This window comes from Paroedura picta, chromosome 14 (assembly GCF_049243985.1).
Source record: "Paroedura picta isolate Pp20150507F chromosome 14, Ppicta_v3.0, whole genome shotgun sequence".
Lineage (NCBI taxonomy): Eukaryota > Metazoa > Chordata > Lepidosauria > Squamata > Gekkonidae > Paroedura > Paroedura picta.
Genome location: NC_135382.1, coordinates 11,302,783 through 11,315,457, shown reverse-complemented (window position 1 = coordinate 11,315,457; position 12,675 = coordinate 11,302,783). Strand labels below are relative to the sequence as shown.

The 12,675-nt window shown below is 50.1% G+C and overlaps 1 protein-coding gene across 1 annotated transcript; it reads right to left on the bottom strand.

Annotated features, from left to right (window-relative positions):
- WDR55 (WD repeat domain 55) lies at positions 1-10,153 on the bottom strand. Its single transcript, XM_077310006.1, has 8 exons — positions 10,064-10,153; positions 8,006-8,154; positions 6,561-6,661; positions 3,774-3,861; positions 3,324-3,503; positions 2,686-2,785; positions 2,347-2,516; positions 1-954 (listed from the first exon to the last, which is right to left on the bottom strand). The coding sequence occupies exons 1-8, from the start codon at positions 10,079-10,081 to the stop codon at positions 639-641; spliced, it is 1,122 nt and encodes a 373-aa protein (XP_077166121.1). The 5' UTR covers positions 10,082-10,153; the 3' UTR covers positions 1-638.
- Positions 10,154-12,675: the final 2,522 nt, after the last annotated feature.

Sequence of the window (12,675 nt, the reverse complement as noted above, 5' to 3'; positions counted from 1 at the left end):
TTCATTCCACAGCCATTTAATAATGTGCTTCCAATGTACTTTTTGCAGCTGGGTTTTCTTGTGCCGAGCAGGAAAATCTACTTTGAAAGGGCATTATCCAATGTATGTGGACGGAGGGTCTCTATGAAGAAGACAACCAAAGCCATTCAGCTGCCAGCTCCTTGTTTTTAAGGGATGATTCACAGACTTCCACCTGGTTGCTTTCTTCAAAGAGCCTCCAGCATTCTAACCTGTCCAAATCACTTTAGAAAAAAAAAAAAAAAGCACATACAAAGTCCTGCTTTGTGGCTGCGTGGAAACCAGTACATATACATAGAAAGGCCATCCGGTTCTTAAATAAGTCAGGAAGACAAGTGTTAATCCCAACCAGCAACTGTAGCTTCTCTGCCCCTCCAATCCAAGAGAATGTCCTCTCCTGCACAGCATAAAAAATAAATTTACTGTGCAGGTGGTAGGAGGCCCCTCATCAGCTGCCTCCACCATACTCCTCTCAAGAAGACACTCCAAAAGGGCATGCTGCTTGAGGCCAGGCAGTAGGGTCAAGCAACCAGCAGCTATGCCTGGAAAGAAGCAGGGGCCCATCAGTCCCGAAGACTGTCTCAGGTGAGGAGTGAGCCCCACAATCTATGACTGGCCTCTCAGTCGCTGTCCGAGTCACTGCTTTGCTCTTCTTCCTTCTCCTCTGCCACCTCTTCTCTCAAACCTGCAAAGAAATCCTCCCCAGTCCCAATGGCTTTACAGCTCAAGGATTTCAGCTGACCGCTTTTCTTCTTCTTCCTGTAATCGTCCACAACCATGGAGCTGAGCGAGGAAATGTCCCAGAACTTCACCTTCTGGTCATGGCCGCAGCTGGCCAAGAACGGGCTGGTCGGACACTTGGCTAGCTGCTCAATGGGTTCCCCCGTGTGCTGCCCAACGCTGCCTAGCACTCGATTGGGCAAGATGTTCACGGCCCTGGAAGAGGGAAAGAAACCGCGTTAGCTGAGGGCCACTGCTATCCAGCCCTCATTCTCTGGGGACTTCATGTAAGGGCATGCAGGGTGGCAGCAGAATCAAGCTAGACGCCCCAATTAATTCTGAAAGGCAACTGGGAAGGCTTCTGCCACTTTTGCGGGGATCAGCTCATGTCAAGCGAAGAGACCCTTCAATGGCCATGGTATAGTCCACAGCACCAGCCAGAAGGAGGGGTTTGAAACTCAGCCATCAGTGGAAATGCCTGGCCTTGATTCCTTCCACTTCATTCCCTGGTCAGCCCAGCCTGTAGCACCAACTCTCCTGTGACGTTTGAAGTGGTGGCAAAGAACAAGACCGCTGCTCCATCCAAGTTAGTACTGACTATTCAGATTGGCAGCAGCACTCCAGGATCTCAGGCAGAGATCTTTCGCATCACCTGCTCCCCTGGGTCCTTTCAACTGGAGATGCTGGGGGTTGAACCTGGGACCAACTTATGCTTTACCTCTGAACCACAGCCAGAGAGGGAAGAGCAGCTCAGCCCAGCCTCTAGGGCAGTGGTCCCCAACCTTTTTTTGGCTGGGGACCGGCAGGGCAACAGCCCCGCCCGCGCAGTATGCATGCGCGGCCCTGATTCCCTCTCCCCGCCCTCCCTCAGTAAGAAACTTCCCGGGCCACAAGCTTGCGGCCTGGGAAGTTTTTTACTGCGGGGGGGGGGGGGGGCGGGGAGAGGGAACTGCGGCCCGGCGCCCTGGCCTTCGCGGCCCAGCACCGTGCCGCGGACCGCAGGTTGGGGACCACTGCTCTAGGGCAGTGGTTCTCAACCTTCCTAATGCCGCGACCCTTTGATACAGTTCCTCATGTTGTGGTGACCCCCAACCATAAAATTATGCAAGGGTTCTTTTACAGAAATTAAACCAAATCTGACCCATGGCGTAACGATCCATTGTTCATGATTGTATAGAATTTTTTTTCCGGGGGCTTCTCAGTTCAGTTCTGCCTCTTGTCCCACCATGCCAATCTCAATCTTTTCCGCTACTCCAGACAGAAGAATGCTCTATCTCTATCTACACTGCAAGGCTGTTGTGTGGATGGTGCCTCCCCCCCACCGGCCAAGCTGCTTGCCCTGCCGCGACCCCTGTGAAAGGGTCGTTGGACCTCCAAAGGGGTCCCGACCATCAGGTTGAGAACCACTGCTGTAGAGCTTGTGCGGCTGCTGGCCTGTAATTGAAGGGGGAAGCCCCTGCCCCCACTCCTCACAGCTGCTTTCCCCCCGACAGTTCAGTCTACTTTGCTGATTACTGCAGGGGAGAGGGCAGGGAAGGGAACAGGGGGTCTCAGTGCTCCTGCTGGGCTGTCTTCCATGTCCCACTCAGCAAATGGATCCGTTCTCACCTGATGACTCCGTCAGTAGAGCCTGTGCACACAACGCTGTCTGTGATGGGGACCAGGCAGTCGATGGACTCTGCTTTCAAGGCAAAACGGTCACTGGCAGCACCAAACCCATCCCAGTTGAAGAGGTAAATGGTCCCCTCACTGGAGCCACAGGCCACTTTCTTTCCTCTCTGAGAGACAAGTGTGGAGAAAAGACAAGCAGCTGTCAGCCTGTATAGCTTTGAGTCTAGTCTAAACCATAACAGGATGAGCAAGCATGTTTTACTGCAGATGAATGCCACAGAGACTCTCAAAGCTAAACCCTGCCTCACCTTCAGGGCCGCTACACAGCAGACTGACCTTTACCAAAGAGATGGCTGTCAGGTCTCCATTCTGAGGTTCAGAGAGAAGCTCAAAGCGCCGCCTTCGGATGTTGAAGACCCCCATGGTCCCATCGCCACTGCAAGGGGGAATAAAGGCATGGGGCACAATCACCCCCAGCTCAAAGCTGTTGCAAGCCTTCTGGAAGGCTTTATTTCCAGGTACATTAATCCATTTATGGAAAACAAGGACACAGAGAGAAGAACGAAACCAGAAGGGGCTGTGGATCTCAAATGAAGGCAGTCAAAATCTCTCAAGAAGGGAGCCGTGACTCATGAAAGCTCCTCCCCCTGCCTCAAATTGTGTTAAAGGTGCTCCTGGACTCCTGCTCTTTTCTGCTGCTACAGACAGACTAACACTGCTACCTATCTTAGATCTCCAAGGAAGGCACCACATTTAGCCATATGGAATGGAAATCCACCAAGCTTGTGATAGAAGGACAGATGGACTCTCATTCTAGCTGTATCTGAAGAAGTGAGCTGGGACTCATGAAAGCTCTTCCCCCTTCCTCAAATTGTGTTAGTCTTTAAGGTGCTCCTGGACTCTGGCTCTTTTCTAAAGCTATTCTCAACCTTGACCTCACCCTGAATGTGGCTTAGAGCAGAATGCAGCAATACCTGGTTGTCAACAGCAGCTTCCTGTTCCCATCCACAGCCATGTCACTGATGTACTCTTCATGTTGCTTCATTTCCATGATGGAGGTGCCCTTGCGCAAGTCCCACACCTTCAACTCCCCTCTGTCGTCTCCCGTGGCAAACAGATGTTCGTCTATCACCAGCAGGCTGTTCAAGGCAGAGCTGTGGAAAGCCCAAAAGACCTAGCAGTAAATCCAGAACCAGCCAAGGCACTCTAGATTGGCTCTCCATGGGTTACAATTCCCATGAGCCCTTGCCAGCATGTGAGCTCATGGGAATTGTAGTCCATGGACATCTGGAGAGCCACAGTTTGGCCACCCCTGGTCTAGAGTGTGTGTTTTTGCATCACTGGGTGCTGCTGCAGACCCCACTCCACCAGCACCTCCTAGCTCAAGGGTTACAAAGAAAAGGATGATAGCCCCAAATGCCCACCTGTGTGCCTTGGAGAAGCGTGTCACCAGGCGGCCCTCCTCTACGTTCAGGATATGGATGCATTTGTCCTTGGATACTGTGAAGAGCTCTGGAAAACAGGAGGGGACAGTTTGGTGTAGTGGTTAGGTGTGTGGACTTCTAATCCGGGGAGCCAGTTTTTATTCTGCACTCCCCCACATGCAACCAGCTGGGTGACCTTGGGCTCGCCACAGCACTGATAAAACTGTTCTGACCGAGCAGTGATATCAGGGCTCTCTCAGCCTCACCTCCCTCACAGGGTGTCTGTTGTGGGGAGAGGAATGGGAAGGCGATTGTAAGCCGCTTTGAGCCTCCTTTGGGTAGGGAAAAGCGGCATATAAGAACCAACTCTTCTTCTTCTAAAAGATTTTAAAAACAGACTCCTCCTGATGACTCAAACCTTTCTGAGGGGTCAGAGCTTGAAGGGATTTTATTCGCGAATGGGTTCTCAGGCAGAGAGGCCAGCATCTTCTTGGAGTTATTTCCTGGCCTCAACCACAGGCCTGGCAGAACAGCTTCCCTTTGCAGGCCCTCCAAATCTGCTTACAGTTCTGGGAGGCCCTGATCTCACCGAGCAGCACTTTCCACCTGGCTGGGGCCAAGAAAGTCCTGGCCCCAATTGAGACCAGTTTTATCACTTTGAGGCTGGGGACCATGCACAGAACTATGTTACAAGGAAACAATGCTAATATTATATATTTACATGGGTTCCTCTGGGCCAGCCACTCTCCCACAATCTAATGTACCTCAATGGGTGGCCCTAAGGTTAAGAAGAACAGAGGAACGCTACATGTATGCCACCGTGAGCCCGCTGGAGGAACTTGGCAGGATACAAATGCCAAGCATTATCCTTAACACTATTTTGCTCCCTTATATATTTGGGAAACAGCCTCCTGGGAGGAGACTGTCCAGAGCCCTGCCCGTCCAGGTCCACCTTGATTGGCCCTCCCACTCCATCTCCCACCCTCCCTCTTTGCCTGCTAGAAGCCTTGTGGCTGCGGCCTCCATTGTCGCCCATGAGGAGAGAGGCAGCGACAGGGCTTTGCAGCCCGCAGGTATGCTCCTGCTGAGAGGGGGAGTTTGGATCTTCCCTGTGGGCCGCAAAGTCCTGTCGCCACCCTCGGGGGAGGGGGGGAGCTTCCCACTCCCTTCAGCCCGCTTTGCGGGCCATAGGGAGCTACAGCCACCCTCTCATGCCCTCCTGCCTGCCGTCCCTTTCAAAGCCCATTTTTAAAATGGGCTTTGATACTAGTTACTAGTAATGAGTGGAAGTTGTATCTGATCTAACAATTGGTGCATTCACATACAAGAAATGATTGAGAGCACACAATTTAATTCAATATTCTCTATGACCCTCACCCCAACCTAGATAGGCCAACTAGCCTAATCTCATCAATCTCAGAAGCTAAGCAGAGCTTTTGGATGAGAGACAACCAAGGAATATCATCGCTGCAATGCAGAGGCAGGCAATGGCAAACCACTTGTGTTAGTCACTTGCCATGAAAACCCTACTGGGGTTGTCGTACGTCAGTTGCGACCTGATGGCAACCTCCCTCCCCAATCCCAGACTTATTTGAGCATCCTTTAAAGATAGTCCAATATCAGAATAGTAGAGAAGAAGGATATTTTGTGGGCAGTGATGTAAGGAAAATAGCCATGTAACTGAACAGCACCAGAAGAAAAGTTCTGACAAGATTTCCTTTATTCTAGGGTGCCTTTAGCACAGCCTTTCTCAACTTTTTTACCATCGAGAAACTCCTGAAACATTCTTCAGGCTTCGAGAAACCCCAGAAGTGGTGCAGAATTTGGTTGGGAAGCACAGCTGTCTACATGCCCACCCAAGGCCCCTTCCCACCTCTTCCAGGCCCATCATTGGCCATTTTGGGGGGGGGGGTAGGTCAACATGAGAGTATATGCTCAGATCACCCAAAGAATGTTTAACTATTTTTTAAAAAATATGTTAAAAATTAATTCACTTCTACCCATTCAGGAAACCTTTCCAGGGCTGTCAAGAAACCACAGGGGGGTTTATAAACCGCCCTGAACCTCCGGGGAGGGCGGTATAGAAATATGATAAATAAAATAAATAAATGAAACCCTGGTTGAGAAAACCTGCTTTAGCAGAAACTAACTTCACACTTCCTTTGTAGTCACAAAGTCATCACAGCCCCTCCTTGCTATAGCTCCCCTGCTAAGCAGGCCAGCAAATCTCAAACTAATCTTTGTCACTTCCATTTACTGTGTGTTTAGATATCCAACTGTTCATGTTTGCTGCCACAGAATGAAACAGCTACTCCACTGGAAGTGGTAAATGTGAGGAGTGGTTGTTGCTCAGTAGGCAGAAGCTGCTCAGTTCAGTCCCTGCTATCTGTAGTCAAAAGGCTCATAAACTTGTGGGCATTGTGAATGTCCTATTGGTTAAAAACAGCAGTTTTTAAGCTGGTTAGCTGGATTTGATTCCCTACTCCCTCACATGAAACCAGCTTGGTGACCTTGGCCTTACCATAGCACCGATAAAGCTGTTCTAACAGAGCAGTAACATCAGGGCTCTCTCAGCCTCACCTCCCTCACAGGTTGTCTGTTGTGGGGAGAGGAAGGGAAGGTGATTGTAAGCCGCTTTGAGAACCCTTCCGGTAGAGACAAGTGGCGCATAAAACCAATTCTTCTTCTTCTATGCCTGAGACTACTCATTCACTGGAATCCACGTCCAAGACCCCACAGTTGTTAGACACCAAGCCCTTAACAAGCCTGGAGGAGAGAAACACTCACTGTGCCCATCGTGAGAAAAGGACACTTCCCGGCAGGATTTCAGATGATGCCCCGAGGACCAAAGCTCTTTGTTCCCACCTTCCAGACACGAAAAGGAATACCTGGAATTGAAAAGGGAGGGTGAGGGAAGAGAAGTGTAAAGTGATGGGGGACCCCTCATGGCAAAATCGAAAACCCATCAAAAAGCCACAGGAAACATCAGACCTAAAGCTAGCTTGGTATAGTGATTAAGAGCAGTGGCCTCTAATCTGGAGACCCAGGTTTGATTCTCCAGTCCTCCACATGCAGTCAGCTGGGTGACCTTGGACCACTCAGTTCTTACAAAGCTCTCCCAGCCTCACCTGCCTCAGAGGGTGTCAGTTGTGGGGAGAGGAAGGGCAGATAATTGTAAGCTGCTTTGAGACTCGTTTGGGTAGCAAAATGGGGGATACAAAAAAAAACATTTCTTCTTCTTAAAGAAGCAGAAAGGACATTTGAGCCTGGGATATCTAATATCCCCTCCCTTTCCCTTCATCTGACTAAAGTTCTTTTGATCAAATATTTTAAGCAAAGATGTAGCCTCCTCTGAGAAATGTCACCTTTGAGATTTTATGCCGAAGCCCTAAAATAAAATAGCAACAGCAAGGGTAATACTTGGAGATCTATCAGAGAAAAGGAGTGAGATTATTGTACAAAGTAAAAAGGAAATGCTGTTCAAACAATTCCTAGCACTTGCATGCAAGGGGCATCCCAGTAATTTATGCACCAGCATACCAACCTTCCCTAAGGAACAGTCAAACAAACATTATGAAAAAGGGTCCTGATTAATCCATCGCACATAATGGGTGGGCTGCGCATTTAACTCAGTCAGTGATCTAGGGGGGGGGGGATTCCAAACAAAATAAGGAAGACCAAACTGAGTGAGAATGGAAACATGTATTCAAAAAATCCATCCTAATAGCATCCCATGAACAGGGAAGGTGAAGACATGTGTTTGCAGAATAGTTTGTTGAAAGAATCCCAAATGCTGCAACTATGAAACTACCGGCTTAAGAGCTGCCAGAGACTTTTGTGTTGGCCCCTGAGCTGGAAACAGAATCCTTGGCTTGATCCCTCCTGGCTGTTCTGCTCTTAACCAGAACCAAAACCTTGCAAGTGGAATTTATACTGGCCATTTTTACTTCGTGTATTTCCCTCTGGCTGCAGAGCTTTACTTGTAGTTTATTCAGCTACTAGGGTGACAGGATCTCCCCACCCATTCATTAGTATCGTTCCTTCTTTTGGGAATCTGAAGCTGTCGAGCTTAGCAACAATACTTGAGTCATTCTATAATGAAGGGTCTGAAAGGGAATGAAAAGCTCCTGGCCTGTGCTGGCCCATGGACAAGAGGTCCCACTGCTGCCGCCACTGCCCCTCCATATCCCCCAGGCCAAGGACTTATCTCTTTGTAGAGCAGCTGTACTTACGCATAGACATCACCATCCACATCTCCAGCAGCGATGATATCCCGGCTAGGGTGAAAGGCAATGGTGTTTGCTGCTGCATCAAGGGAAATGTCTTCGGGGGTGTCTCGAAGCTTCGGCTCATGTCCTGCTTCCTCCTCATCTAAATCTGCCTGGGGAAGGGGAAGGAAAAAAGCCTCAAATCTCTGCAAGTGTCCTATCCTTGAGAGGCAGCATGGTGTAGTGATTAAGAGTGGTGGCCCCTGATCTCAAGAACTGGGTTTGATTCCCCACTCCTCCACATGCAGCCAGCTGGGTGACCTTGGACTAGTCACAGTTCTCAGAGCTCTCTCATCCCAACCTACCTCACATGGTGTCAATTGTGAGAGGAAGGAGAGTATAAGTTGCTTTGAGACTCCTTCGGGTAGTGAAAAGTGGGGTATAAAAACCAGCTCTTCTTCTTGATCAGAGTGATTTGATAGAACCATTTGTAGGGTTCACTCACGCACATGTGTTCCTTATAATTTTTCAAAAACTATTCTAACTCTTCTACCAGATGCTGGAAAGCAACAGCAAGATACTTTGTGTGTGTGTTGAGTGAGGGAGCTAAACAGTTAAGGAACTGGGCATCATACCTCCGTATACCTTCTGATATACAGTTCTGAAGAGGTCAACAGACCTTAACACTCTTTGATCACTTAAGAGTTTTTCCAGGGTCAGGCACACGGGTGAATTCAGTCCATACCATTTTCCAAACATCAGGAGAACCACACACAGACCACCTAGCCACCAAGCTCCCAAGTACTGTCACTCCCAGGGCAGCCCCTAAAAGGCTTCTGCTTGACTGAAACCCTCTCTGTGAACGCAGAAATGTTATGCCCTTAGGACTAAGGTTTACATCCATTCAAATGTGGTCTAATCCTTCATATTCTAGTAATCTTAAAATGAATAATTTAAGAAGCGGAACAAAATTTGAATCCAATGGCACCTTTAAGACCAACAAAGTTTTATTCAAAATATGTGGGTCTTAAAGGTGCTAGGGGACTCAAATTCTGTTTTGCTACTTCAGACCAACGCGGCTACCCGCCTGAAGTTAAGAAACAGTATGAGAGAGAGGGAAAGTTAAGGCAGATTGTACTTGGGAGGGGCATGGCTGCAAGCCACAAAACCCTTGAGATAAGGCTGGGTCACATCTTGAAGGTGTGGCAAGATTATTAAACTACCCCAGCTATCCCTACAGAGCTGGCTGCCAAGAATCTGCACCCCCAGCAGCCTCTTTACCAACAAAGTGATCCTGAGAACGACACATACCTAGCCAGCCTGCTCCGGACCAGCTCCCAGATGGGCAAACAAATCATAACCTATCTGTGCATTTCTCTCCACCCACCATCCCCTCTCTATCCTCCACAAAGTGCCCCAGTTTAGTATCCCACAGGGCTTCCAAACATATACTGCATTCAGAATCATTTAAAAAAATTTTCATCGGAGTGAAATTTTCATCAGGTTACCAACCTCCAGGTGGTGCCTGGAGCTCTCCTGGCATTAGAGCAGAGCTCCGTTTCCTCCGGAGAAAGTTGCCCCGGTGGGGGCTGGGCCCTCGGGCACCCGCATTCCACTCCGCGGAGGCCCCTCCCACCGCTCTCCGCCCCCCAATCGCCGGGCCCGCTCCCGCCTAGAGGTGGCAACCCTCGGCGGGTCCTCGATTTGGATCCGGACGGCGAGAGAAGGCTCGGGAGGCGGGGCTGGCCACGCGCCTCGGACCAAGCACGTCCAGCCAGGCCGCCGCCTGACGACTGCCGCATCGAGCGAGGGCGGGGAAGCACCAACGGGGTCCTCCGCGGCCCAGGCCCTTTCCGGCGGCTTCCTGCTGAGCCCGGGAGGGGGGAGCCCTGCGCTGGGGAAGGCGAAGGCCGCCGCCTCAAGTAAACGCCCGTCCCGAAGGGCGCGAGCCGGGATGGGCATGGACCTCGGCGCACCCCCTCCTCCCTTCCACCCCGGCTAGGACTGGGGAGACGCAAAGAAGCGGCCCGAAAACAGAAAGAGGCGCCGTGGGGTTGCTAGGAGACAGCCTGAGGAACCCACCTGCATGGGCGCCGCCATCTTGGCCGGGAGGCGCCTGCGCAGTAAGACAAGCGTGGAAACCTGAAAGGAAGTTCTGCAAATGAAGCGGCCTGTGGGGAAGGGCGGCTTCTTTGCGTCACAGCCCCGCCCCCAGCAAACTGCACTCTTATGTTGTCCTGCAAGACTTTATTTCCGGGCCAGCGTAGCCTAGCGGTTCCTTCGTTACCAGATTGTTCCTGACCTAATCAGCCATGGTTCGAGCCCCGCGGGCGCTATCTGGCCTTTTGGGTCCTCGGAGAAGGAATATTCCCCCCCTACTTTCTTATTCTCGGAAATCAACAGTCTCGGGCGGCAACACCAGCAGGGGCCTTGAACGGGACCCTAACCCGGGGCTGTTCGTGCTGGAATCCTCTTGCCATGGAAGCTACTAACATTCTTGCAGGGTCTGGCGTCAGAGGCGAGCGAGGCGCCGAAGTCTGAGTCCTGGGGCACCTTGGCAGACCAACAAGGCTGGAGCATGGGAGTCGGAGTTTTCCTGCGAGCAAGCCAGCCGCTCCTTAGCAAGCAGCACCCTGAAGCGCCGTGGAAACCAAGCAGCGCCTCACTAGAATAACAGGCATAAGGGGCATAACCGCGTTAAAAGGGTAGTGATTAATGGCAGGCGCCTTCCCCATGGGGAAGAGCAGCAATTGAAAGATACCCCATCTGGCTGCTGGCCTGATTTCCAGGTGAAAGAAAGTATTGAAATATAATATATAATAATAAATAAAAGAGCGTTTCTCCTCGGGGGAACCAAAAGGCCAGACAGCGCCCGCGGGACTCGAACCACTCAGTGATTGGACAGTTTCTTGTAACTGGTAACGAAGGAACCGCTAAGCTAAGCTGACCGGAAACGCGCTTCTGCAGAACAATTTAAGAGGGCAGTATTCTGGGGCGGGACTATGCTGACAACAGACAGTTCTTCTGTCCAATCTGTTTCGTCTGTGTAACTCCCCGTCTCCGCTCTACCTTACTGCGCAGGCGCCTCTAGGCCAAGATGGCGGCGCTCAGCCAGGTGGGTCCTCCGCTTCTCTTAGCAACCCGAGGGCGTCTCTTTCTGAAGAGGGGGCTCTTTCGTCGGCATCGGCCCGCCCCAGCACCAGCCCTGTAATGTTGCTCAGCAGGTTCTCGGCCTCCTTAATTTAGCGGTTCCTTCGGGACCACTTAAGGAAACTACCATTATTGAGCTGATTCGAGTCTCGCAGGTGCTGCCTGGCCTTTCGGGCCCTCCGAGGAGAAAAGCTTCCCTACTTCCCTTCATCTGGAGAAATGCTTCTTCCCTACTTCCCTTTATCAGTTCGCTAGAACTGAACTCTGTTCCAATGCTAGCTTTCCAGGCACCTCCTGGAGGTTGATATCTTTAAGACTCACCCTTCCTGGGGGAGAAAAATGCTCAGTGCAGTGTAGTTCTGAGCCTTTTAACTAGAGATGCCAAGAACTGGTTTTGTACGATGGGAATTGGTCTTTTTATCTCCAGGAACTGGTGCAGTCTTTTTATTTTCTGCTGATTACAAGAAGCCAGATTCCTCCTATTCCTACAGGCCCAGTTAACAGCCAAGTCCTTGCTCTGTTACTTGCCAGACACTCGTTTTAGCAGTCACATTAACTATAAAAATGCTCACCCAGAGAGCACAGTGTTTTCTCATCATTGTTTCATAAGCAAGGAACCAGGAGTCAAGCCTCAGGGATTTACAATCCCTAATCAGCTGCTGCTTACTTGAACAGGAGTTTAAGGTGACTCAGAAGTTAAGGACAGAATGCTTTCATGTGAGTGGCCTTGCCTTAGACCTGGAAGTTCCAGAACACATTTTATCTAGACAGAGGCCACATGCCTTAGGGATTCAAACGTGTGAAATAGGCAAAATCCAACAGCCTCAGAAAATAAAGAAGTGCTTTGAATTTACGTAGTTAGGGCTTCAAAGATGGTAATGACCCAGGACTATGCATGCCCAAATTATGCACAGCAGCAGCCTGTATCCACTATCAAGAGCATCTGTATTATGGTACCCACAGGACTCACAACTTGAATTGCACTCAGTGTATTTATATATTTCAGATATACCTTTCCTCCCCAATGGAGATGCAAAGTAGCCTACAGGATTCTCTCCTCCAATTTATTCTCATACCAACTCTGGGTCTCTCAGATCCTAGTCCAATACCCATATCCAAGAATATGCTAGAGTAGAAGAGACCCCAGCTTCAAATTCCCAAGCCTGGGTTTTTCAAGATCCTAACCTGATACCTGAACCACAACAACATGCTGAAGTATCAGACTAGGGTCTGGGAGACTCAGGTTCAAGTCCCCACTCTGCCATAGAAGCTCTCTGGGTGACCTAGTGCCAGTCACTCACTCTTGGCCTCCTCTACCTCACAGGGTGTGAATGGGAAAACAAATGTCATACACCCCACAGTGGGGGACAGTGGAATTTACCTAGCAAAGTCAGTAAGTAAGGAGAATGAAACACCACTGTAAAACACTGCATACGCACCTCAACCACCAGAAATCCTTGGCTGCAGAAGATTCAGAAGTGTCCACATATGTTCAAATGCATGCTTGCTGAAAGAACATGCACACAAAAAAATCTTTCCCTCTC